Source organism: Halichoerus grypus, chromosome 6, assembly GCF_964656455.1.
Source record: "Halichoerus grypus chromosome 6, mHalGry1.hap1.1, whole genome shotgun sequence".
NCBI classification, from domain to species: domain Eukaryota; kingdom Metazoa; phylum Chordata; class Mammalia; order Carnivora; family Phocidae; genus Halichoerus; species Halichoerus grypus.
The window spans coordinates 1,995,047-2,020,796 of NC_135717.1; the positions used below are offsets into that span (position 1 = coordinate 1,995,047).

At 54.2% G+C, this 25,750-nt stretch overlaps 1 protein-coding gene across 7 annotated transcripts in view; it reads right to left on the bottom strand.

Moving 5' to 3' along the window:
- The window catches only part of IQCE (IQ motif containing E), a 48,098-nt gene that overhangs the window by 18,940 nt on the left and 3,408 nt on the right, over positions 1–25,750 (bottom strand). For 2 of the 7 annotated variants that reach the window (XM_036101706.2, XM_036101709.2), the window contains exons 2-14: positions 22,078–22,125; positions 20,626–20,671; positions 17,390–17,518; positions 16,690–16,824; positions 15,713–15,783; positions 10,675–10,788; positions 10,499–10,549; positions 7,601–7,671; positions 6,517–6,589; positions 6,268–6,317; positions 4,687–4,850; positions 3,209–3,264; positions 1,855–2,054 (exon numbers count right to left, since the gene is read on the bottom strand). In XM_036101706.2, coding sequence (XP_035957599.2) covers positions 1,855–2,054; positions 3,209–3,264; positions 4,687–4,850; positions 6,268–6,317; positions 6,517–6,589; positions 7,601–7,671; positions 10,499–10,549; positions 10,675–10,788; positions 15,713–15,783; positions 16,690–16,824; positions 17,390–17,518; positions 20,626–20,671; positions 22,078–22,125 — 1,208 coding nt within the window. Of the gene's footprint in view, positions 1–1,854; positions 2,055–3,208; positions 3,265–4,686; positions 4,851–6,267; positions 6,318–6,516; positions 6,590–7,600; positions 7,672–10,498; positions 10,550–10,674; positions 10,789–15,712; positions 15,784–16,689; positions 16,825–17,389; positions 17,580–20,625; positions 20,672–22,077; positions 22,126–25,750 lie in introns of all 7 variants that reach the window. The other 5 variants (XM_036101711.2, XM_036101710.2, XM_036101708.2 and 2 more) reach the window with 4 other exon arrangements.

Below are 25,750 nucleotides of genomic sequence, written 5' to 3' on the forward strand. Positions count from 1 at the left end.
TGGAGGGGTGACCCAGGACCTCCAACTAAACTGCTTCCCACAGGGCTTTCCTGGGTCCCACAGGTGGCACGTGGCTAAGAACACCGCTCCAAGAGGAGACCTCAGTCTGAGCTCAGCTCCACTGCTCACTCTCGTGTGACCTCACTTTTCAAGGTTCCTTAATCTCATGAATCAGAGGAAACACCTTGAGTGTTCCACAGAGTGTCTGTCACTGAGCAAGGGCTCAATAAGTGGAAGCTCTTATCATGCCAGGTGACAGCTGAAGAGATGATCAAAATGACTAGTCCAATTTTGAAAACCTTTCATGAAACACTAATTCTTACAAAGAACCTACCAATTCACATAGATGCCCTTGGATTGGAGGAGTAAGAACAGGTGGAATGTGAAAGGATTTTCCTCTGCTGTAAACAGAAGGCAGCAGAGAACTTAGTAGGCGAGGAGTCCGCTAGGGAGTCCTTCTCAGACCTGCATGTGCACATGAATCACCAGGGGGCCTCATTAGACACAGAGTCAGATTCAGGAGATCTGGGTCTGACAAGGTTCTGCATCTCTCTCACCAGCTCCCCCAGTGGGCGGGGCCTAGATTCTGCATCTCTCACCAGCTCCAAGGTAAACAGAGCCTAGATTCTGCATCTCTAATCAGCTCCCTGGTGGGCAAGGCCTAGATTCTGCATCTCTAACCAGCACCCAGGTGGGCCTAGATTCTGCATCTCTCACCAGCTTCCAGGTGGGCGGGGCCTAGATTCTACATCTCTAACCAGCTCCCAGGTGGGCGGGGCCTAGATTCTACATCTCTAACCAGCTCCCATGTGGGCGGGGCCTAGATTCTACATCTCTCACCAGCTCCCATGTGGGCGGGGCCTAGATTCTACATCTCTCACCAGCTCCCATGTGGGCGGGGCCTAGATTCTACATCTCTCACCAGCTCCCAGGTGGGCGGGGCCTAGATTCTACATCTCTCACCAGCTCCCATGTGGGCGGGGCCTAGATTCTACATCTCTCCCCAGCTCCCATGTGGGCGGGGCCTAGATTCTACATCTCTCCCCAGCTCCCATGTGGGCGGGGCCTAGATTCTACATCTCTCACCAGCTCCCAGGTGGGCGGGGCCTAGATTCTACATCTCTCACCAGCTTCCAGGTGGGCGGGGCCTAGATTCCACATCTCTAACCAGCTCCCAGGTGGGCGGGGCCTAGATTCTGCATCTCTAATCAGCTGCCAGGTGATGCTGAGGCTACTGGCTTCCCAGACCATACTCTGAGAGATAAACCCCATCTCAGAAGACACATGGGTTTGGCTTATTCATGACAGAACTGCAACTAGAGAAGCCACAAGTAAACAGTGGAGGAGACAGGCTACAGATCAAGACACTAGAGAACAAACAGTGAATAAGCAAAATCTGGAGACTTTGCCTTTCAAACTCTCAGGGTCACACTGAACACTTGACAGCATTTATGTCTTACTTGGCATTTAGACTGGAAGTCATAAACATATTACTGACTCTCTAAACCACTCTGCCTAAGATCTAACTGATGGCCTACCTACTTTACACAAATCAATGAAAGCAAATTCTTCTCTAAAAAATAATTTGGAAATCACTCTGGAATTCAGTGTGAACAGATTTAAATGATACCTCCCCTTCTTTCAGTGATGTAATATGGTCAATTAACGTCTTCTTTTTACCACTAAAGTGACTTCTACTTCACAAACAAGATATAGAAAGTTTCTGAATCATATAAAACTACAGCAGCAATCACTATGAGGAGCTGAGCGTTTCCCCGAGCTCACCAGAAGAGCTGGACTCTAGCCACAACCCCCTCCCAGGGCATGAGGCGTCGGCTGTGCCCCGCAACCTACTCTTTCTCCTGCAGCTGCATCTGCAGGGCGTTCCGCTCGCCCTTCAGGCTCCGCACGGCCCCCCGGAGACGCTCGCTGTCGTCCTCCCGGTCGCCCTCCGGCTGCCTGGGCACAGTGGAGCTGGACGAAGAGCGCACCACAGCGTTTGACTTGACCACTTCTGAAGCGTGCGATTTGGGGCTTTCCATCGAACTTATTTTCTAGAGGCAACACAGGCATTTTTTAGACGTTCTTTCTCATTTTACTTTATGGTTATGAAACCCAAGGAAGAGACAGTGACCAAGGGAAACTTGTCCCAAGCACAGGTATGGGACCGTGTGTGACCTCACAACCCTGGGACTGCTCCACCTCACCGGAGCCCGTCGGGAGGGGAGCCTTTTGGGGAAGTGAAGAGCACCCCGCCAGCAGAGCCCAGCCTGGGGCAGGCGGGGGGCAAGGTGCCATTCATAAAACAGAACACAGGGCCCATGGGAGGCAAATTCATAAGCTTCTTTTCTTTGTGCTCATTTACCCTAGTATTTCCTTAGGATTTCTGGAATTTTCGATCTCTGTGCTTTTAACCCTAGGTGATAACCCGGTTGTGCTGGCTAAGAGCCATGGAGCACCTGCAGCTTGCCTGATGCCGGTCTGTCCCAGCCAAGAAAGCACCGTCCCGCGGGACTTCTGAGCCAACCCCGGCTGACTCTCTTCCTAACGAGCTTTATTTTCAAAATACCCACACTACATAAAAATTTCTTAGGTTTTTAATGCTGTGTAAATATGTAAAATTATTTTGTTTAATGCTCCCCTCTAGGCTTACTCTGCTCAGCCAAACAAGGGGGCAGCTCTCACGATTTTGCCAGGCGACTCAGAAGATGTTGACACTTCTGACCAACTCCAATAGAGTCCAACTGGTCACTGACCAGAGGAGTGAGATCAAATTTGCAAATTCAAATCTCCCCAGTCTCCTGGTGGATGGACAGAGTTTCTGAGGACTCAGACACACAGGCTGATGAGTGACCGGCAGCAGAAACCCACACGCACTCATCAGGCTGGGTTTCTGAAAGGCTCTAGGATCACTGCATCCACCCCCGGTCACACACGGGATTCCAAAACCACGTGCCACGGGACTGTGGCTTTGCCCCCTTTGACACCGGGGACAGGAACGGCACAGCCTGTGGGTCTCGTCCAGACCCGCAAGAAGTCTGCACTAGGCGCCATCTGGTAGACGGCCACTAGTCATTCACACTTTCACTCTGAGTGTCCTGTGAGCAAAGGACTTGTCTGTGTCCCCACTTTACAAGCTGCCTGGCTTCTCCTCGAGCACCGGCTGGTCCGAAAGGACAGGAGGTGAGCGGAGAGGCGCACCACTCACTTTTTCCAGCTCTGCGATCCGTCTAAGCAGCCGGGGCTTACTCCATTCCACGTAACCTGACGGAGGCAACGTTTTTAAGAGAGATACTGCACACAACCACCCCGATGGCCCCTTCGGCCCGGACCACCCGTCTCAAGCATGGCCTGCGAGTTTCCCCTTCCACAGCCGGCAGCAAAGCCGGGGGACCCCCACCTGGCAGGTGCTTATAAGCCAAAGGGTGCCTCCCCGTGAAGGATTCTGTCCCCCACACCACAGCGCTGTCCCTAGTGGGGCATCCAGTTCTGATCCTACCTGTCAGGCCTGGCCCCATCAGTCCAAGATGGTCCTTCTCAAGGTCACATGAGTCCACTCTGCCACATCCTCCACCCACCTCCCTCCTCCCAGCACTTCCCTCCCTGGTGCTCCTAGCTCCGCCGGCCACCTCACCAGCCACCCTCCCCGGTTGCCCTCTGCGCACTGCTGAGTCATGTCAGGGGCTGCACCCCAGGCCCACCTCTGCTGCACTCTCATGGGTGCTCTGAATCCCACCCAGGTCCTCTGTTGGCCGGGGACCAGCTGCCGAAGCCTCCGCCCTGAACTCACTGATATGTCCTGTCTCCACTTGGACCCCTATTCCACACCACAGACTGGATCCGTTCCCTTCCCCCAGACCCGCTCCTCTCTGTCACCTCCACCTCAGTAAGGAACACCTGTCCTTTCGATCACTCAGATAAAAGCCCTGGAGCCTGTCTCCTCCCTTCCCTCAGAGGCTGCACCTGATCTCCCAAAGGTATCTGGAACCCGGCCACCTCTCAGCCCCGCGGTGCCACCCTGCTCTGGGTCGTCAGCAGCCCCTGCGAGGACACCGCAGAAGCCCCGTCTCCCCACAGTCCACTCAGCACAGAAGCCGGTCTTTTCCCCTCGGCCCAAACCCCAGAGGCCTGAGCACGGCCTTCACAGCCCTGTCCTGCGCCTAACCCCGCGCCTTCTGTCTCATCGCCACCACCCTCCCACAGCCGCCGCAGGCTGGGCACGCTGGCTCTGGGCCTGGCCGTCCCTCACCTGTCCCAGCTCTGTCAGCTGTCCTGTCCCTGACGCCCCTGCTCACAGGCGCACACCACTGCCCCCAACACTGGCGGTCTTCCCTCTGCATCTTGCTCCCTGGCACTTGCTACCACCTGACCCATGACTGGCAGGTTGGCTTCTCGTGCCCTCCAGTACGATGTCACCCCCACGAGGGCTGTCTGCTTCTGTTCCCTACTCGGCCCCACTCCCTGGAAGGGTGCTTGGCACACAGCGAGTGCTCGTTAGATTTTGGAATAAATCCTAATGTTGCCTGGCAGTCTGTGTCTGCATTTGCGGCAGCTGAACCAGGGCCTCGGGGGCCGGGCGGGCGGGCCAGGACGCTCCCACAGCCTCCGCCCGCGTCGTCCCCTCAGAGAACGCGAGACGCGGCCTCCCCTGGTGCGTCCCTCCTCGGGTGGCTCTGGGGACGGTACCCTTCATGGTGGAGACGGTGGGGGAGTTGCTCAGCACGCGGTCCAGATCTTCCTTCAGGCTCTGGTTCTCTTCCGTGAGCTCCTGGACGCTCCGGGACAAACTCAGGAGGGCGCTGCTCACTTTTTTCTGCCTTTTGAGGCCCATTTTCTTCTCCCCTGGAGTCCTGGGAGTACAAAGCCAAGGGCTAGGTCTGAGTTCCTAAACTGGCTTCATAAATGCCTTAAAAGAGGGGTGTGCCCACGGCAGCCTGTCCCTGGCTCAGAGTGGTTTCTGTAGGTTTTTGCATCGCATAGGGAACACAGACTTTGAGCCCCCAGGAAGCAAACTGCTATCCCCCAAACTGGATTCCATCCTCATTTGTAAGCCTGTGGAACAAAATACTGTATTTGACACTAGTGGTATATTTTAAACTGCATCACTAGGAAGTGTGTGAGAACTCGCTTTCTGTCGTTACATAAATACCGGTAGAACGATTTCGCTCCTTATCCCACAAAGTCTAACATACAGCCAGTCCTCACTGTCCAATTTCTGTATTTGCAGATTTGCCTACTTGCTAAAATTTATTTGTAACCCCTGAATCGATACTTGGGGTGCCTTCACGGTCGCCCAGGGACACGGGTAGGGGGCGGAAAGCCTGCGAGGCGAGTTCCTGGCGGGGTATAGGGGTGCGGATGGGGGTGGGCTCTGCCTTCCCCGCAGTCCCCACGTGCCCCCAAGCGGCACCTCCACCATCTAGTGAGTGCTATTTCCCCACATTGGCGCTTTCATCGGTGATCTCACGGTTTAAAACCGCCCCCTTCAGCACAATGCGCAGGGGCTGCCCCGCGTTCCTAATCGCGAGAAAGCATGTGTGCGCGACGCCGCTCGGGGCATCAGCAGTACCTACTAAGTAAGCCGTCTTTAAACCAGAAACACACACAGAAACAGGGTAGGTGACGATGTTGTGAGCTGAGGCTCGCAGGAACCTACTCTGCATGTCCCCCAGGGGTGATGGCTCAGTGTTCAAGCAGGTCTGTGTTGGGGGACACTTCACAGAACATACCTGCTGGGAACAGCAAGGATCAACTGTCCTTTACAGAAAAAGCTTGCCAACCCCAAAGGGGAAAAGGGAAGGCTGTGCCTGGCACAGGGGAACGCCTGATACACGTTCGCAGCTCAGGGCTGAGGCCAGCGACATGGCCAAATCTGTGATAAGGGAATCTCCGAGATAAGGAAACCCTGATGTCTTCCTAAGAAACTCCTTTGGGGAAATGAACCTGTATTCTTTGTACTTGGTATTAAAGGTCTTCTTGAAAAGGAAGGCCTACTTTCAACAATAGCGCTAACTGTATGTGGAAGCTGTTCCGTAATGGGAGCTAAGGACTTGATGCGCGGAGAGTTGAACATGCTGTTAGTAGCAGCACGTGGCCACTGGAGGGCACGTGTGTAACTGTCCCAGACGGAAACACGCGCACTCGAGCCGCTACACGCTACCCAGGTGCCGGCTCCGAAGAGAAGGGTAGTGCGCGCCCCTCCCACATAACGCCTGCGCTGCTCTTAGGACCAAACACAAAACGTGGCTCCCGACGACATGATCGTACTTCTTTCCTGCAGTTTCAGAGCTTGCCAAGAGAGTCTGGAGACGGTGAATCTGTAAATACCAAATTAAAGTACGTTACAATAAAAATGAGCATGAAGACATCCCCTGAAAAAAAGCTGTAATCAGATTCCTGATTTCTGCCTAACGGCTGCAAGTAACACTGAGTTGCTGGGATTCCCGTGCAAGCTAAGGGTCCCCAGGGTGCAGCGGGAAGCCTGCCCTCACCCCCCCGCCGGAGAAGGCCACGCACCTCCTCGTAGTAAGTCTCCATGGCAATCCTCATCTCTTCCAAATTAGTGGTCTTCATATCAGTCTGCAGTTTGCTGGAAACCCAAGTTCAGAGTTAACACGGCAGTGCCGGCACCCCCAGGGCAGACCAAGGGCAAGAGCGCTTCCCGGAACATCAGCCAAGAAGGGCTTCGCGAGAGAAGCGGGCTGGGTGGGAGCCTCGCGGACTCGCATCGAGACCCACGGGAGAATCCTCACACCGTCAAGACCCCCTCCGTGTTGGACCAGCCACCTCCAGGTGCGGTAACAGACGCCCTAAAGCTATTCCTTACTAAGCAGGAGGCTTTCTGGGAAGAAGCGGAGTGCCTGTGAAGGACCCAGGACGGGTGAGAACAGCTGCCTCTGGGGGTGGGCGGGGGAGCATCACTTCCCTCCCGTAGCACCAGCACCATTCTCCCCGCCCTCAGCATCCCACAGACTTCAGATAAAAAGCTCTAGCAGACAAACGAAAGTACAGTTACAGAGCTCAGGATTCTGAAACAGGAGAAATCAGCAAATAATCAAAATGGTCACAGTTGACAATTTCAGCAAGAAACACAGCAGGGGGATGCTGCTGTACACAGGGGAGACCGGGCCAATAGAAGGACTCTCCTCCGCATCACGTTACCGGGGGGACGCGTGCGCGGCCACCCCGGAGCAGCACCAGGACGCCGCGGGAGCGGGGCAGGCAGCTGGCTTCCCAGCACCGAGGGCTGGCATCAAGACCACAGACCCAGCGCACATCATCAGGCGATCCTCAGAAGACCGAGGAGAGAAAGCATTGCTTAAATGCACCAGGGATAGGAAAAGAGATGAAGGGACGATACCATTCCCGGTGACGTTTGGATGAGGGTTAGTACAAAGAGGAAGCTGGGACAAGGGACATGGGACAGAGGGTGGTGGGGTGGGGACTGAAGCTGCAGTCTGAGCAGACAGAGCAAACACTGGTACTAGAGACGAGGCAAGGCGAGGGGCATGCAGGCTGCCTCCAGCCCGCCGACGGTGGGGCGAGGCCTCGGTGACCCTCCAGAGCCCGCTGCCCCCACCCCCCACCAGTGCGTCCGTACTTGATCATGTTGTCCTTCTCCTTGCAGTGCTGCTCCAGCTTGAGGATCCTCTGCTTTAGCCCGTTAACAACCTGCCGATTGAACACCAGCACATCAATTTGACTGCTTCCGTGTCCTCGACCTCCCCCTCCCTCTGGACACTCAGAATGTCCTGTCCCCAGGCTGCCAGCTGACCGGGCAGCACCCGGACATCCTCCCCCCGCTTAATCGCTGGCTTCTTTGGTAGTCCCTAGGTGCAGCAAAGCGAGGGCCAACTGTCCCACTGGCTCAGTGCATGGTGGCGGGGCGGGGGGGGGGCAGGGCCCTGAGACGTGCCTGCAGGTGCAGAGCCCTCCCCTCGGCCACATTCCGCACTTCGAGAACCGACGAGATGCACCGCCAGCACTAGATACAATCACCCCAATCCTGACCTCCCCTGGGCAACTGCATCCACAGTATTCCCTTGGGGGTGAGCAGAGCAGACAGAGGTCTGGAGGAGCCACCCCCCACCGCTCGCCCACCTCATTTCTTCCTTCTATTAATGTATCACTCTGGGAGATAGCACCCTTATGTTTCTGGAAGACTATCCTTTTCTTTCTTCTTGAGTAACCAAACAACTTTTTAATTGGATTTTAAGCAAATTTTAAATTATATTAGTAATCCATGAATACATCTTCTTGTAAAAAAAATTAGAACATCATAGACGGAACTATGCTCCTTCACCTTATTCCCTCCACTAAATATTGTTCCCAACTGAACCTGAATTCTCTAGACCCCATTACAGGGGTGTGTACCCATCGGCAATCGGTCGTTCTGCTGTGTTTGCAGAAGCAGCATCCTACCGCACACAGTCTGCCGGTCGTTATCTTCACACCACAAACGGTCTCGGTGTCTATCCCTCTTGTGCCTACAGATCTCAGGGATTCTTACACAGTACGACCATTTGGTGTAGATACCCATCCCTCTATTGACGGACCTTTAAGCTGCTAATACAAACAAGCCATCAGTAGACATCCAGCCCTCCTCGTGCACGCGTGCAAACGTCTCTTGAGGGGAGATGGTGACCAGCACAAGTGTCCAATCACAAGATGCCGTGACTCTGAAGGGCGATTTGGCAACGGGTCTGAAAGTGGGAACAGTGCATTCCCGAGGATCTAGAATGTCTACTTTTAATCAACTTTAATAATAATAATAATAATAATAATAAACCCACAGCAGGGCACCTGGATGGCTCAGTTGGTGGAGCCTCTGACTCTTGGTGTAGGCTCAGGTCATGATCTCAGGGTCGTGAGATCGAGCCCCACGTACAGGCTCCGCACTCAGCGCAGAGTCTGCTTGAGATTCTCTGCCTCTGCCCTGCCCCCTGCTTGCACGTACTCCCTCTCTAAATAAAATCAATAAAATCTTAAAAAAGAAAAATCCCACAGCGTTAGAATAAAAATGCAAAAAGCCCTTCCTCTACAAGTATGCATTATTTACATAATTCTAAATCCTCACCTAAATTAATCACATAGACGTTTCTGAACATAGCCGTACTGTTTTATATTCTTTAAAAATTTTTTTTCTGAACGTGTGTTTTAACGTAGTGTTATTCTACTTTTAATGGTTTCTCTTCAATGTCCCCGTCCAATTGGGCAGCTATAAATACCCTTGTGTTAAAGGCTTTTTATCTTGGATTTTTTTCCCGCAGACATGGCCCAAACTGGACAAATGGCAGGCATGACTTCACGGACCATTCCTCGGCTCAGTCCTGCCAACCTAAAATGCAGCATCCAGCCCGGAGCACGTTGGTGCGTTCTCAGTCCTGCCGACGCTGGTTCCGATCATCTTAGTCATGGTAGTTCAAGTGAACGTCTTCACTCAAGTATGCACCGTGGGGTAGCGGCGGGGACCCAGGCAGATGCTGCCTGGCTGCGCGGGGCCTGTGGGTTCACTCTGAACCAACCTGGGCAAATCTCTTAACCTCAGTTTCCGGATTTTAAAACATGCGGATTGGGTCCCTATCACAGAACAATCCAGTGAGATCACGTACGACTACACAAGGCCTAGGAGCTGCTACTCATCTAAGAATGATTTTCTTGCGGAAACACTAGACGTGTTCGAGGCCCTGAGAGTATGTCCTTCGTGCGGTCGCAGGGGCAGAGCCCAGCTTCAAGCACTCACACAGGGCCGACTGCTTGCTTTCCGTGCAGGCCAGCACCGGCCCTCCGCGGGCTCGGGCAGAGGACTCTGTCACACCGATTCACGTCCACCCCGCTCCCCCGTCACACGGATCCAGTTCCCGCTGTCGTCTCAGGGGTTCTGTTACAAATTTTAGGTCACCAAACCCGATAATCACCTCACTAGTGTTATTAATTCCTTGTGTTCAACGATCTCAAAATTGCATCCCTTCCAGTTTTCTTTTTGCATTTCGCCTTTCTAAGGAAAGCTGCTCCCTTGCCTCAGGAGGGCTGTGGGGATACACTTCTGTCCACCCACGGGGGCTTCCCGCCACGGCACTGGTCACAGAATGGCGCTGTTGCCCGTCCCCCGGCTTCACTCCATCCGCTATGTGCGGTGCGGCCCCACGGCAGGGGTGGCCTGGGGGCCGTAAGGGTTAATCCACCCCCGCTTGGTTTCTGTCTTCACTCAGCGTCACTGGCTCAGCACGATGTGTGTGTCTTGTCTCGGGTGTGGCGGGGGCCACCCCCACTGGGACCGCTGTGCCCTACGATGTACCGCCTACCCCGCGCCCCCGAGAGCGCCCGCGGCGTCTTCTGGTAAGCCCCCCGAGCCGGCGCCCTGGAGACTGGGCTTGGGGAGCTCTGGGCCCTCGCTCCGTCACCCCCTGGAGCGCCTGTGCTGGAGAAGGGGCAAGCCTCCAGCGCGCTGTCTGGGCCTCAGAGGGAGGTTACCCGTGCTGCTGGCGACTGTACTCACCCAGCCGGCGTCAGGCCTTTTCTCTGCCAGAGTCCGAACAAAATCCGGGCCCTGCGGTAAGCAGACGCAGAGATGAAGGCGCGGGCGGCGCGGCCTCTCCCCCCGACAGCCTGAGGAGTGGGGTCTGCGCCGACCCAGGCCGCGGCCGGTCGCCGCCACGCGGGGCCACGACTTACTCGGGATGGGTCCAACAGCTGCTCTATCTGCCGGTCCTTCCTGCTGTTTTCCTCTTCTAGGCGCCGGAGCTTTGTTCTCATGAGATCCACGTCACTCTTCTGCGTGTGCAACGACTGAAGGGAAACAGAACCACACACACGTACACCCGTGCACACACGTGTGCACACGAACATCCAGGTGAGACCCCCGTCGGAGCAGACCTTGCAAGCGGCCCGGTGCCCGGTCAGGGCCCTGTGCGTGTCGCAGGGGAAGGACAGCTGCATGTCACGGGGAGGAGCCCTGTGGGCACCCCCAAGCGAGCCTGCGTCTGTCACAGCACGCGTCGCTAAGACTCGTCAAAGGCTAACTAACGTCCACTTAAGATCCTTGTCCCCTGCTAGGGCTCAGGGGGTCACAGCAATGGCCTCACCAGTTTCCACCAATCTGTGGGGAACTGAGGAGAAAAGACCACGCAGTCAATTTCCCACTCAACTGAGTTGATTCGATCCCACAGCTGCCCTGTACTTGGAAATCTCTTCCGTTGCCTCATCTGGGCTTACATCACCCTTTTATGAAAGGGGGACGGCAGGGTATTTTTCATTTTTGTTTTTCACGTCCTCACTTGAGAAAGCTCTCTCCCAGGCCGTGGAAGCCCAGAGCCCAGGGCGCACAAGCCGCAGGGGCAGCGCCCACACAGTCGGCCAGCGTCAGCCCCGAGCTGCACCAGGCAGCTAGCCTGGAAACAGCCTTCTCCGGGCACTCGTGGTGTCCCGGAACAGAGGCGGCGTCTGAACAAAACCACCACCAGCAGCCGACTCAGAGCGCACACCCACGGAGGGAGGCCTGGCAGGCCGGCCACGCGCCCGCGGCTGGCTAGCAGCGCTCTGGGGCACGAGACGTTCCTGGCGCTAGGTGAGGGTTTAATCAGGGGAAGGAGGGAAGGAGAAGAAATCGTACGATGGGAATTCTGCTTTGGAAATAGGGGCTACGCTCACTGTCCCCTGTTCCTCCTGCTCTGTACGGTGAGAAACCTTGGACACTACACGGGAGGCAAACATAAGGAGGCTCACAAAGGTGGAGAGAAGAAGCAGACTAGCTCAGGACCCAAGAGACAACCGCAGAGACCCCCTTGCGCCTCACACGGCCTCAGTGGAGTACGGGGGAAAGCCAAAGCCTGGACGAGCCCACGGGCACAGACAGGAAAGCCTCCTCTCCCCAGCAGGAAAGGGGAGCCTCACCAGGCAGAAAACTTCCAGACAGTAAGAGCTCCACCTCGGGCAGACCGCAGAACAGAGCGTGGCCCCATCCTGCCAGTGAGGACTGAGCGCGGAGCCGAGCCCCCACCCCCGCCAGGCCCTAGCAAGATGCCCTGCCCCCTCCTTGCTGGGGGAGAGGGGTGGTCAGAGGAGGCCTGGGGGAGGGTAAGGTCTTTACTGTCCAGGGGTAATGAGGCCACACACACAAATAAAATGGAAGACTTAAATCCTAACATACCAAAAATTACATTAAGTGTAAATGATCTAAACAAACCACCTGGAAGACAGAAACTGGCAAAGTAGATTAAAAAAACATGACCAATTGTGTTGATTTTCACGTAGTGAGATAGGAGACAGAAGTAGAAGGATGGAAAAAGAGATGCCACTGCAACACTGACCAATGAAAGCGGGACGGGGTCCATAGTATCAGACAAAGCAGACATCAGAGAGCAGACACGGATGTCACGTAGTGACCCTAAGGGCCAATCCACCGAGGACACAGCGACCCTAAATGCACATACACCCAACAAGTGACAAAACTGGAGGGTAGGCCAGACCCACAGGCACCGTGGGGCCTTCAACACCCTTCCCTCAGCGATGAGCAAGCAGCTGGACAGAAAGCCAGCAGGGGTGCCGGGGAGCTCACCCTGCCGCCCCACAGGGGCTGACGGCCCGCACACGACACCCTGCCTGGCAGGAGCATACGCACTCTCTTCCCAAGCCCGCAGCACAGACGCGAAGACGCTCCCGGGGCCACGCAGCCAGCCTAGACACACAGGAAACCAAACTCCACGGGCTGTGTTCTGTGGCCACAATGAATCAGACTACAAGTCAGCAACAAAAGCAACATGAAAATCTTTAAACTCTCGGACACTTAACGACCCAATTCCAAATAACCATGGGCCAAAGGGTCTTCAGGGAATTAGCACATCAAAAAAGTCCATCCAACTTCGCAGGACGCAGCTGGACCAGGGCTGGGCGGAGGGAGCCCCTGGTACGGGCCGCCTGGAAGGCTCCCAGGGCAGGACGCTGAGTGGAAAATGCCAGACGTAATTCCATGTACAGAACATGGCCAGGAGGCCAAAGTTACAGAGATGGGGAGAAGCGTGAGTGGTCACCAGGAGTGAGGAATGTGAGTGGGGAGGGAGACAGCTACAGAGGGCACTGGAGGGACAGCCTGGGGCATCACGTATGCTGACCAAGGTGGCAGGTACACGACTATACGCACGTGGCAACATGGCACGGAACTGGACACGCACACGGCGCCCACGTCCACGCCCTGGTTTTGACACTGTGCTGACAGGTGGGGGAGATTGGGGCAGGGGACTGTCTGTGCTACCTCTGCCACTCCCTGGGACGGGCTACACCCCGGGACCCTGGCTGAGGGCCGGGCTCCCTGGGACGGTCTACACCCCGGGACCCTCGCTGAGGGCCGGGCTCCCTGGGACGGTCTACACCCCGGGACCCTGGCTGAGGGTGGGGCTCCCCGGGACGGTCTACACCCCGGGACCCTGGCTGAGGGCCGGGCTCCCCGGGAGGGGCTACACCCCGGGACCCTGGCTGAGGGCCGGGCTCCCCGGGACGGTCTACACCCCGGGACCCTGGCTGAGGGCGGGGCTCCCCGGGACGGTCTACACCCCGGGACCCTGGCTGAGGGCCGGGCTCCCCGGGACGGTCTACACCCCGGGACCCTGGCTGAGGGCCGGGCTCCCCGGGACGGTCTACACCCCGGGACCCTGGCTGAGGGCCGGGCTCCCCGGGACGGTCTACACCCCGGGACCCTGGCTGAGGGCCGGGCTCCCCGGGACGGTCTACACCCCAGGACCTTGGCTGAGTGCTGGGCGTGGTGTGGAATACTCGCACGGGTACTTTGCTGAACTTTCATAGCTACCCTGTTAAACTGCACCTTTATGGTCCCCATTTTTCAACAGGAAACTGAGGCATCACTTGCCATAGAAAAACGACTCCGATGCTCAAGATCCCAGAGCCACAGAGTCATGGAAATGAAATTCTCTTCTCTCTGCATTTAGAAGCCTATGCAGCCATCAAAAGGAATAAGATCTTGCCATTTGCAACGACGTGGAAGGAACTGGAGGGTATTATGCTGAGCGAAATAAGTCAAACAGAGAAAGACATGTATCATATGACCTCACTGATATGAGGAATTCTTAATCTCAGGAAACAAACTGAGGGTTGCTGGAGTGGGGGGTGGGGTGGGAGGGATGGGGTGACTGGGTGATGGACACTGGGGAGGGTATGTGTTCTGGTAAGCACTGTGAATTGTGCAGGACTGTTGAATCTCAGATCTGTACCTCTGAAACAAATAATGCAATATATGTTAAGAAAGAAAAAAAGAAGAAGAAGAATGTAGCAGGAGGGGAAGAATGAAGGGGGGGAAACCGGAGGGGGAGAAGAACCATGAGAGACGATGGACTCTGAAAAACAAACTGAGGGTTCTAGAGGGGAGGGGGTTGGGAGGATGGGTTAGCCTGGTGATGGGTATTGAGGAGGGCACGTTCTGCATGGAGCACTGGGTGTTATGCACAAACAATGAATCATGGAACACTATATCTAAAACTAATGATGTAATGTATGGGGATTAACATAACAATAAAAAAATTTAAAAAAAAAAAAAAAAAAAAAAAAGAAGCCTAGGCTGATTTTTTCCAGATGCCTGTGATGGTAAGTTTGAATAAAGTCAGTATAATTTTACCCAGGGACCCACTTCTAGCCCCAGGAAGATCCAAGAGTGCTACTGCAGTGATGATTCAGAGTTCAAAATAAGGGTTCTCCCCACCTTACCGCTGATAAGCAGCTGTCCAACATTTGCTCACGATTTCTGAGGACAAGGGAGTATGGGTGCTCGGGCGGTACCTTCACTGCTGGGCCGCTCCCACGGCAGCGCAGTCTCTTGGTTCTACCTGAAGTCTGAGCATCTGGTCTGGACTGACACAGAAGGACTGTGTCTTGTACACAGCGGCCTAGACCAGCCTGCTCCTCGCAGGCTCCTCACGATGGCCGTGCCCTGGGGGTGCTGGCTACCCACACCCTGTTTAACCTCTGGTGCCCAGATGGGCCCTGGTCCCCCAGATACGGCTCGGCTGGAGGGGACAGTAGGGCTAGAAAGAGACTAACGTCATGGAAGGGAGTGAACTCTGGCCTGTTCTCTAGGGGCACGAGAATGTGTAAGGGCATGAAAGAGCAGTGTGGCCATAGTGGTTATGGTGAAGGTGACGAGGATGACAGTGATTTATCTCAGTGCAATTCACACTTTAGGGACTGGAGGATAGCACAGGGCAGTAAAAGCAGCCTTGGCCTTGGGAGGCAGATGGCCTTGGTGGACGTCTTCATTCTGCTACTGGTTGAGCTCGGACAGACCACTACCTTGTCTGAGTCTCTAACAGCGTGCGCTCCCTCACAGACTCCTGTAGAGACCCATCGAGCGAGGGCACGCGGAACGTCCGGGTCACACAGAAGAGACACACGACACCAGTGACCTCCCCCGATGCCAAATCTTTGTGCAGAGGGACTGTGGGGTCAAGCCCGTGTCTCCCCTGACGCCCTGCCATGCTGCGGGAGCAGAGCAGAGATGGCGCTGACGCAGGGGCAGGCTTCCCCCGCAGCCGGTATGAGGTGGGCCACCCAGCTTCCAAGGCACCGGGCCGGGCTTCGAACTCGGGCGTCCCGCCAAAGCTCATGTTCTTTCCACGCAGACACGTCAGCACCGACCCTGACCGTCCTACCTGTCCTTGCAGAAGGCTCTCGTTATCCAAAACCAGCAAGGGACAGACAGTAACATTACCTTCTTCAGCTCAATGATCTCGTCATACATGTCTTCCTTCTCTCTGTAGACCAGGGTCCCGGGAACATGACCTAGAGGACGACACACAAACGTCTGAAAAGATCATCGCAACAGCAGAAAGAATTCTTGGCTGTACCTTAAGGAAAACCTGGAAGTTGATAAAATTACCCTTTTTAAAAAAGGAGGATTAAAAAAAAAGGAGCAAAAATACTTCAACATTTTTAGCCTGACCACAATACTTCACCCAAATTAAGGAGACCAAAACTGATGGCAATACAGAAATATAAAGCAGGAGGAAACGGAAAGGTGTGAACACAGGGCTTACTTGCAGGAAAAGGAAAGAAGGGGTCAAAAGGAGAAGTGGTACGTTCAGGTTTTAAATAGCAAACAAAACAAAAAGACAAATAAACAATCCCCCTTCCCATGTCGAAACAGTGAAGCATACTCTGGTTTCAGCGTGATACCCAATATATTGAGACTCTAAAACATTCAAGCCTAAAGTAGAACTCAGAGCCAGCCAACACAGGAAGGGGGTCAGCTCAGGGTCACAGCGACAAGGGCCCGCCGTGCTCCCGGCGGAGGTCCACAAGGACAGCAGGAAGAGCCAGGCAGGAAACGTGGATGAAGACCAGGCAGGAAGACAGAGACAGGACAACAGAGCCAGCTTTTCTGGTGAGATGTGGGCTTTTCCTTATTTGCAATTGTTATTTCTAAGACTGTGTATCCGATAGATTTCAGTACGACTCCAAGTTTAGGGAGGTGGGCCCCATGGGAGCCTGGGAAGATGCCACCGTCCACATTAGGAAAGCTACTTTCTAGAAGGGCAGAGTGGACCTGCAGGACCCCTGTCCTCTCTCCATGACCTCGTAGGGACGGAGCCAGCACAGGAAGCTCCAGTCTCACTGAGTCAAAGCAGACCCTGTGCTCTCCCTCCTGCTTTTCCTTACGTGTGGCCTTGTCACCATCACCATGCTCACCATTGCTGGCAGAACGCCTGAGATTTGACCTCTTCATTCTTAAAGCTTCTGTCAGATAGTCGGGCGTGCTGCTGGGGGGGCTGGTCCGTGCATGCTCCAAGGTCAGGTCTGACTTCAGGGCTTGGGTCAGACTTCCTGGTTTGAACGTGCATGGATTTAACACGACAGGTACACACAAACACAACGGGAGGTTTTGCCTCTAATAATCAATCTTCCTGAGCGGAAGAAAGCTTAAGTCAACCAGCAGATAGTGGCAATCAGTGCTTTGCTGATAAATGTTCAATAAGCAGCTCTCAAGAGACAAAGGAAGCCCAGATTGGTAGCATCTGCCTATTTCCCTGGTATAAATATTCCCACCACGTCCAATTTCAAGCTGTCAGTGTGCCATCGACCAGCTCACAAAATTCCTAAAAATGGAACCATTGGCTCGTGCAAGCCGGTAGGAGCTGTCTCCAACAGGCCAGGCCAGCCGTGCTGAGACATCCTAAGACTCAAAGGGACACAGCGTCACAGACGCAAACCGTCAGGAACTACACTGCACGTCACGGAAAGGTTACGAGGCTTGATCAGCATCTTTGAGAAGATTAAAAACAATATCATTCAAATAAGTCATATCACAAACTCTATCTTAAATCACCACCTGCAATTCCTAAAACTCTCCTGTGGAGCAGGAAAGGTCTCTGTCGGAGCGACCACGTACCTTGCTTTGAGCTTCCCAGCCACAGCTTCTGTGGGGTTAAGGACATTCTGTTACCAAGAGGCATGCTTGCTGCCGTCCTCAAAGATCTCCAGGACGCCACTTTTCTCGGCTTAGAGTAATAAGGTGACTCTAGAAAGTCAACATACAGTTTCAGAGGTGCAAGAGATCAATGCCCCCTCAACATAAGTGTCTGAGAGAGACAAGAACAGTACCACAGAATATTCACGAGACTACTGTGACAAAAGTAAAAAACACAGTCATGATATGTATATATACTTACATTTTAAAAAAAATTTTGTTATAAAGACATAACGTAATGGGAAATTTATCTAAAAATGCAAATCCATAATTCCGCCAATATTTGACGTTTTACAATGCGTGTGTAGTTCGACATTGTCGTGGTTATAGTCAACACACAATTTTGTGTCCTCTATACTCGACACTGTAAAAAACTTTTCATTTTGCTACACAGTGACATAAGCAATAATATCAAGAACTTAATATATTAAAAAATCTAGAAGAGGGGCGCCTGGGTGGCTCAGTCGTTAAGCGTCTGCCTTCGGCTCAGGTCATGATCCCAGGGTCCTGGGATCGAGCCCCACATCGGGCTCCCTGCTCGGTGGGAAGCCTGCTTCTCCCTCTCCCACTCCCCCTGCTGGTGTTCCCTCTCACTGTGTCTCTCTCTGTCAAATAAATAAAATCTTTAAAAAAAAAAAAATCTAGAAAAAAATTACCTTTCCAGGGCATTTTTTATTTTGTTATCAAAACAAGGGAAATGTTTTAAAGTCCTTTTTTAATCTGGAATTTCATCTCTTTAATTATGGAAGATATAGCAAATTTATGTGAAAACTTATTCATAAAACATGCTGATAATTAGCAAAGAAATATCTGTCTAGAGCAGGTCCTAAAAACGTAAGTCTAATATATTTAATTTTTTAAAAATTTCTATGTTTTTTCCATGGCTTCAAAATTTATGAGAAATGTCCCATTATTATTTAGAACAGGAGAATAAAGACTCACTAGACCTGGACGCATTTTTGCTCACTGGGACAGCTGAAGGCCTTCCAAACTTTGTCCATTTAAGTGTTCCCTTATACAGTAAATTAGCAATCAGGGAAACAGCTCCCCAAGTAACATTTCCCTCCTAAATGTATGTGATTCATCAATGAATAGTAAGAATTCCTCAGGAAATGTGCACGCACACAGACCAAAGCAGGAAAGGCAGAAGGAAACGGGCCGGGAAGCACGGTGGTGAGCAGGGAGGCAAGCACCCAGCCCCTGCGCTCTGCAAGCTACAAACCCACGTGGAGCTGGCTTAGGCATTCCAGAGCCACACTTGTGACGTGAACAGGACACGCAGTCACTGCTGTCACGGCCCAGGAATCCAGACAGAAGCACACCTGCTCAACACATGCTCTGAAAGGCGCGAGGGAAACGGGCCCCGGAGCTGAGACCTGGCCAGCCAGAGTGAGAGGCAACACCAGCCCACGCAGAGAAGCACGAGCGCGAGGGGGACAGGACACGCAGGTCAGTGGGGAGCAGGGCACCCATGATCAGTGCCGGTGTAGGATGAGACTCCCCGCCAGGCTGCCAGGAGAAAGCGCCGGGAGACGCCGAGCCGCTGAGGTTCAGCAGCCCCCTCAAGTTGTGATTTGGGGGTTCTCACCGTTGTAACTTACATGAAACACAATTCAGATGTTTACAGAAATCAAGATAAAAACTATTTGATTATTACGATTTTAAACACTCGAAATGCTGACTTTCGGTAAGAATAATGAAAGATGTTGTGATATTTACTTTTGGTACCTTGTAGCCACAAAGGACTTAAAACACAATGGTTCTAAAACTAGAAGGTTTAAAACACAAACACCACACTTTTACTTTATATCAATTCTCAGTTTCCTCCATGGAAGGAGAGCAAGGACATCAAAAATCCAAACTGACAGATGCTTTCTCTCTAATGTTTATATTTCTTTGTAATAGAAAACATACTTTCCTTCCTTGGCAGGAATTATCTTTCTAATTATGTTTCTCTTGGGCTAATATGAAAGTCCGTTAGTGTTCTCTGAGTGCATCATACACGTGACACGGTGTGTTTGAAATGTACACGCATGTAAGGAACATAGATACATGCGTAATAAAGTCAGGGATGGCCTCAGGTTTTTGGTGAGCAAAAGGAAGCCAATCCAGGATTTAAACTCTGTCATAAAGACATTCCTAAGCATAAAATTCACATGCGGCTCACCAAACCCTAGAGCAATGTCAGAATGGCGGAGAATAAGAGAGGCTGGCTGGCTGTCTAAACGGACCCCATGCACCACGGACTGAATGTTTGTGCCCCCCACAAGTCCTATGCTGAAACCTAACCCCTACTGTGACCGCATGAGGGGGTGAGGCCTGCAGGAGATGGTTAGCTCATGATGGGCGAGGGCCTTCATGATGGGATGAGTGCCCCCATAAAAGGGACCCCACAGAGCTCCCTCATCCCCTCCCCCGTGGGAGATACCACCCAGCGGTGGCTGTCCACAGCACAGTCACGAGAACCCGACCAAGTTGGCACCCTAGTCTTGGACTTCCGGCCTCGAGGACTGTGAGAAGTAACTGTCTGTTGTTCAGAAGGCGCCCAGCTCAGCTCAGCTCAGCCGCCCGGGCAGAAGAGGACCCACCCCTGCAGCCTCGTGCCCAACGGGCAGCCGCCTACTTGTCTACAGCCAAGGATGGTGTCTCCCGGACAGAGCTGCCACCCCTGCTGAGGACGGGGAGCACAGATCCACCCGGCGGACGCAGCCAGGGTAAGTCCACAGGAAACCACGACACCTGCCCAGTGTGCCGACGGCAGCTCTGACTCAGGAGGGGATGAGGCCCTCCGGCCGCGGCAGCGTTCCGAAGACAGAAGCAGGTTCAAAGGGCGGGGAGCGAGCACAAGAGGCCAGAAACACAGCATCTGCCGGGGGCTCAAGGGACAGTGACTCAGGAGCCTCAGCGCCTCGAGGGCCTCCTCAATCGGGGACTACTGGGGCCACGGGGTAAGGTGGGGACCCCAAGAGCACCAGCTCGCAAGACCCTAACACAAAACGGAGCCTAGCGGTGGAAGTGTTGCATTTCAATGACCCCAAGTATTTGAAGAAGACATTCGTGATCTTTCTCCCAAGACACCAGGGAAGGACAGCTTCTGAGAACCATTTTCTGTGTTAAATTGCAGAAATTTGAGAGATGAGGGGCCTGGTCATACTTACTCGGTGATGTGGGTGGAGGTTTGTGGAAACTTTTCCTTTTTGCTTTCTGAAAGAAAGAAAAACGAGGTAAAGCACGCTGAGCCTTCCGGAGCAGCCCAGCGGCCCCAGTGGTGAAGCTTGGGTGTATTCGGGATGGCTCGGAGCAGGTGCAAGGGCAGTGAGAAGGAGATTAACTCAGCAGAGACCTGTGCGCAGTCTGAGCCAAGGAAAAAGCCCATGGCACAGTGGGGCGACCCCAGGAAAGGTGACCGGTGCTGCGCCCTGGCTGAGCCGGGTCCCTGGGAGCCCTGGGGATGCTGCGTAAGTGCAGACTGAAGATACCCCACAAATGGCGTATCTGCGACCAGCCCACTGTACTCATGCCAGCATCTGAAGCACCACGCTGTGCCCGTCCGCGACGGCGGATTCGGCAAGAAGAAACCCTTGTGAATAAGGCGCCTGCAAATCCCCCTGGGGAGGGAAGGTGCAGCAGAGGAATGACCCTGTCGTAATCCCGTCTCCGGGGACAACCCAGATGCCAGTGAGTTCTCCTACCCACTACTTACGTGCCCGGGGAAATGACACGTCTTCCATGCCTGTGTTCCTCAACTGCTTCCCACTAGACAGAGAATGCCCCTCACTTCCCTTTTAGCGGAAACAAGGAGTTCTGTGTTGTGCATTTTACCCAGCAGACGGGCTGGATCCCTACTTCAGGGAGCATCTTAGGCCCCTATCCTCGGTGGTGTTGAGGGGGGCATCCCTCACGCTGCAGGGGGTCCCTCATGGCAGACAAGGGGCCCGAGAGGCTCCCCTGAGTGCACAGAGCTGTGGTGGAATGGGGATCTGCTGGTGCCACGTGCCTTCAGGGCTCTGTGTCGAGGTCCGTCGGTAACTCTGCCTGCTGGAGACATGCTGCCTGGGCTCGTCTTTCACCATGTGGCTGGAAGGCTTCATTCTCTACCCAGCACAGCTTCCCACGTGAATGCAGAGAGGCCAAGCTGGGGGCTAGTCTGCCTGGGGACCTGTGCTGTCCACTCTCCCTTCAGGCTAGCTCCTGCATCCCAGGGGCCCTGGGGCCATCCGGCCAGGACATGCAGTGCCAGGGCTGCGGCTGCCAAACGGTCTCCTATCTCCTCCCGGAGCCCTCTCCTTCCCCTCACGTGTCAGGACTGGGGGCCGGGGGCACCAGAGGGTTGTAGCCAAAACCAGACCCAGGATAGGAGCTTACCGTCTGCCTCAAATATACTCCACTCAGGACTGACACCTGGATACAAGCCTTAAAATTATAACCACAGTCGTTTACATCCAATGAAGGGCTCAAAACTCTTCAGGTGCTGAGAAGCATGTGGAGTTTATATTCCAGCTCTAAGCTCCACATTTGTGGGGAATGACCTGGTGCATGTGTTTCAGTAACATGAGCAAGGGCAAAAGCACGAGCGCGGGGATGAGCGGCTGCCCCCCGACCACACTCACCGTCTCAAAGTCAGAGTCAAAGGTAATCGCAGATAGACTGTCGTCTCCCTGGAAGAAGAGATGCAAACATTGAGATTTTAGGGCACCTGCCTGGCTTCCCCCGGTTACACACAAGGTGGAAAGAGCCACAGCTACGGAGGCTGAGACTCAAGAAACCCAGTCAAAGTAAGCAGGCGGCAGCCAGACGGCTCAGCCCAGCGGAACGAAGGGGTGGGGGACACAGAGCAGACTCTGCCTGCAGGGCTGCTCCGTGTCTGTCCACCTAGCGACACCATTTGCACGGAATCGCTGGGTACTGTTGCTAAAGAAACAGTTCAGGATAAAAGGACTTCGTTTTCCACACTGTTTAAATGTGCTCTCATTCACCTTCACATCAAAGCACGAGGAGTCTGTGGATCCTGATCAGAACAAGCTGAAGTTATTTTTAAAAAAACACACTCATTAAGACATGCATTATTTGGACTCATAAAGCTTCCTGCCCTGGCCCTGTGGGGAGGGGATAAAATCTGTACACCTAATTCCAGAACTAGGATGTCGTTTCTCAAGAGAAGAGTGTTTCCATGTAACTCACCAACTCAAGTTTAAATCCTAAAAAAAGAGACAGAAAGGAGGAACAAAATCTAAATCCTTTCAGACTGTTGTGTTGCTGATTTACGAAGCTGCTGCTGGGAGTTAGGACCGCACGCCCCTCCTGTGAACCGACGATCTGTGTCAGGCTGCTGGGCTCAGCGTACTTCAGCGAGCCGTCCGTGCTGTGGTGGAACCCACTTCCTATCCCAGCGGGACTTGCTGCCTTCTGAAAAGCACACAGATCCTCTGCAGGGCTGAGGATCAGCACTTAAACAATAACGCTGCTAGCAGCTTGAAGGTCCACTCGAAACAGGGGCAGCATCCCGTGCCAGCTGTCCGAAACAGAGTCCGGACTAAGGGTGCGGCGTGACGTGGGGCCGGGGAAGGAAGTGTGCTCCGATTAGCAGGATCTTTTACCAGCCACGGACTTAGGTTTTCGATGTCACTGAACAGGTGACGTTTTCAGGGGTAAATAGCACATGCCAATTAGAGAGAGTTTTCCCTGAGCAAAGTGTATGAATACAACGTGCAACATTTAGGAACAGAAGGCAGGGGAAGGCAAGAGCAGAGGAGCGACTGTGGCGACCGCGTCTGGGTGCCCTGGCATCGCAAAGGACGCGCCTGCCAACGGCGGGTGTGAACCTGCTGAAACTACAGAGCAGCAGCAGGTTTCTCTGGTGGACACTCGTCATTACTACTTGTTCCGAATAAAACCCTGAAAACTGTGTGATGACCTGAAGGCTCGACGAGGGAATGAGGTTATGTGTGTGGCGGATAAAACCAAGTGACCTCCCTCTCCAACAGGGGTGCTTGCCCACCACGCCCTCTCCCCAGCCAGTCCCCCCCATGGGCCACCACCTGCGCCCTGCCAGCCACGTCTGGAACCGCGGAGCCGCCGCAGGCCCGCCCCTTCGGTCAGCAGGAGAGAGACCACAGACTGTTCAAAACAGCGAACACACCGATGGCCGGTTCCCTGAGCACGATCCGCGCCGCCGCAGGCTGGCGGGCTACACTGCCCCGGACTGTTGCGAGGCGGGACCCCAGGGACTGCAGGCGGGCGGCAGGGCGGTCTGCGGGCAGAGTCCCGCGAGGCCTGGAGCAGCCCCAGGCCTGCGTGCCAGCTGTGCGATGTGGGTCACGCCACGGACCCTCTCCATCTCAGCTTCCTGGACCACAGAGGACCCATTCCTCTACCAGATTTTTTAAAAGCACCGGAAGTCTACATACACTGGGGGAGAAGACATGGCGTGTCTATATGAGATGCAGGGGCCTATGGGGACTCAGTACATGGTGACAGTGGGGAAGGGTTGCACTATCTGAGAGCCGTCTTCCCGAATGGTGGGGTGAGGAGCTCAGGCAACTGTCTCTTCAACAGCCATTGAACACAGAAAGTTACAAAACAATTGTTTGAGGTTTCTGGAAATTGACCTAAAGGCATACAACAATAGAGGCATGCAACAATTCATTCAAGAAAATCTACTAAATGTGGGGAAGAACAGTGGGAGTCCGGGGCACCGCACGCCCCCCAAACTCCATCCCACAGAAACTACTTCAGAGAGACCCGCTCTAGGAGGGTGCAGGCAGGATGGTGGGGAATGGTGGGGGGGCGGTTCTGAGAAGTAGGGTGTAAGTAGGCAGGCTAGGAAATCTGGGTCCCGGACGCCCCGACGCTGGCTTGCTTGTAGGGCAGAGGTTCCACGCAGGGAAGATCCGGCCCAGAAGGCCAGTGCCCCCTCCTGGAGTAGGGGTGTCACTCCAGGAGGGACACACGGCCATCCCTGCTGCACAGAGGTCCTTCCCGGAGGGAGAGGCAGGCCAACAGTTGAGCCCAAGGGGACTGGCTTTATTTTAGCGGGTATGGAGCATCCCCATGCCTCCCTGATTCCAGTGCCAAGTCGAAGACCACGGTGACGTGGTGGGGAGCAATTATAAAGCCCTCCCAGCTCTGCGATCGTTGCAGCAGAAAGCTAACCAGCAGAGCAAGAGGAACTCTAACAGGCCCGGGAGAGCCTTCCTGGGGTCCCGGTCAAGTCCGAGGCTCAGGGAGGCTGCCTGCAAGCATCAGACTGCACCCACCAGGAGCAGGCTCAGGGTGGACTTGGAAACATTCTCCACACCGCGCCTCGATCAACCAAAGGGCACAAGCTCACGGGCGCTAGGGGCCTTAGCACAACCTTGAACCAAACACTGGTTCAACAAGAAACTCCGATGCAAGAGCAGCTCCCAGGAAGCCAGGCTTAAAGGTAAAGTCACACATCCCTGAAGTCTGGGGGGCCATGTGCACGGCTCAGCTGCCCTCTGGGGAGATGGAGAGGAGAGACCCAAGCTGCCAGTCCTTGGCTGCAGGTGGGCAAAACCGTAAACTCCCGCCATGTGACTGCAGCCTCCAGGCCACACACCACAGAAGCACACGTGCATGCACGCACACACACCACACATGCACACGCACACAGGCACACACTGCACACGCACGCACACCACGGATGTACCTGTGTGTGCGCACACACGCAGGCACACCCACCACACACGCACACCACAGATGCACACGTGCTCGCACACACACTGCACACGCACGCACACCACAGATGTACATGTGTGTGCACGCACACGCAGGCACACCCACCACACACGCACACGCAGGCACACCCACCACACACGCACACACACCACGGATGTACATGTGTGTGCACGCACACGCAGGCACACACACCACACATGCACGCGCACACAGGCACACACTGCACACGCACGCACACCACGGATGTACCTGTGCATACAAGCACACGCAGGCACACACACCACACACGCACATGCACGCACACCCACCACACACGCACACACACCACGGATGTACATGTGTGTGCATGCACACGCAGGCACACACACCACACATGCACGCGCACACAGGCACACACTGCACACGCACGCACACCACAGATGTACCTGTGCATACAAGCACACGCAGGCACACACACCACACACGCACATGCACGCACACCACAGATGCACACGTGCTCGCACACACACTGCACACGCATGCACACCACGATGTACATGTGCGTGCATGCACAGGCAGGCACACCCACCACACACGCACATGCAC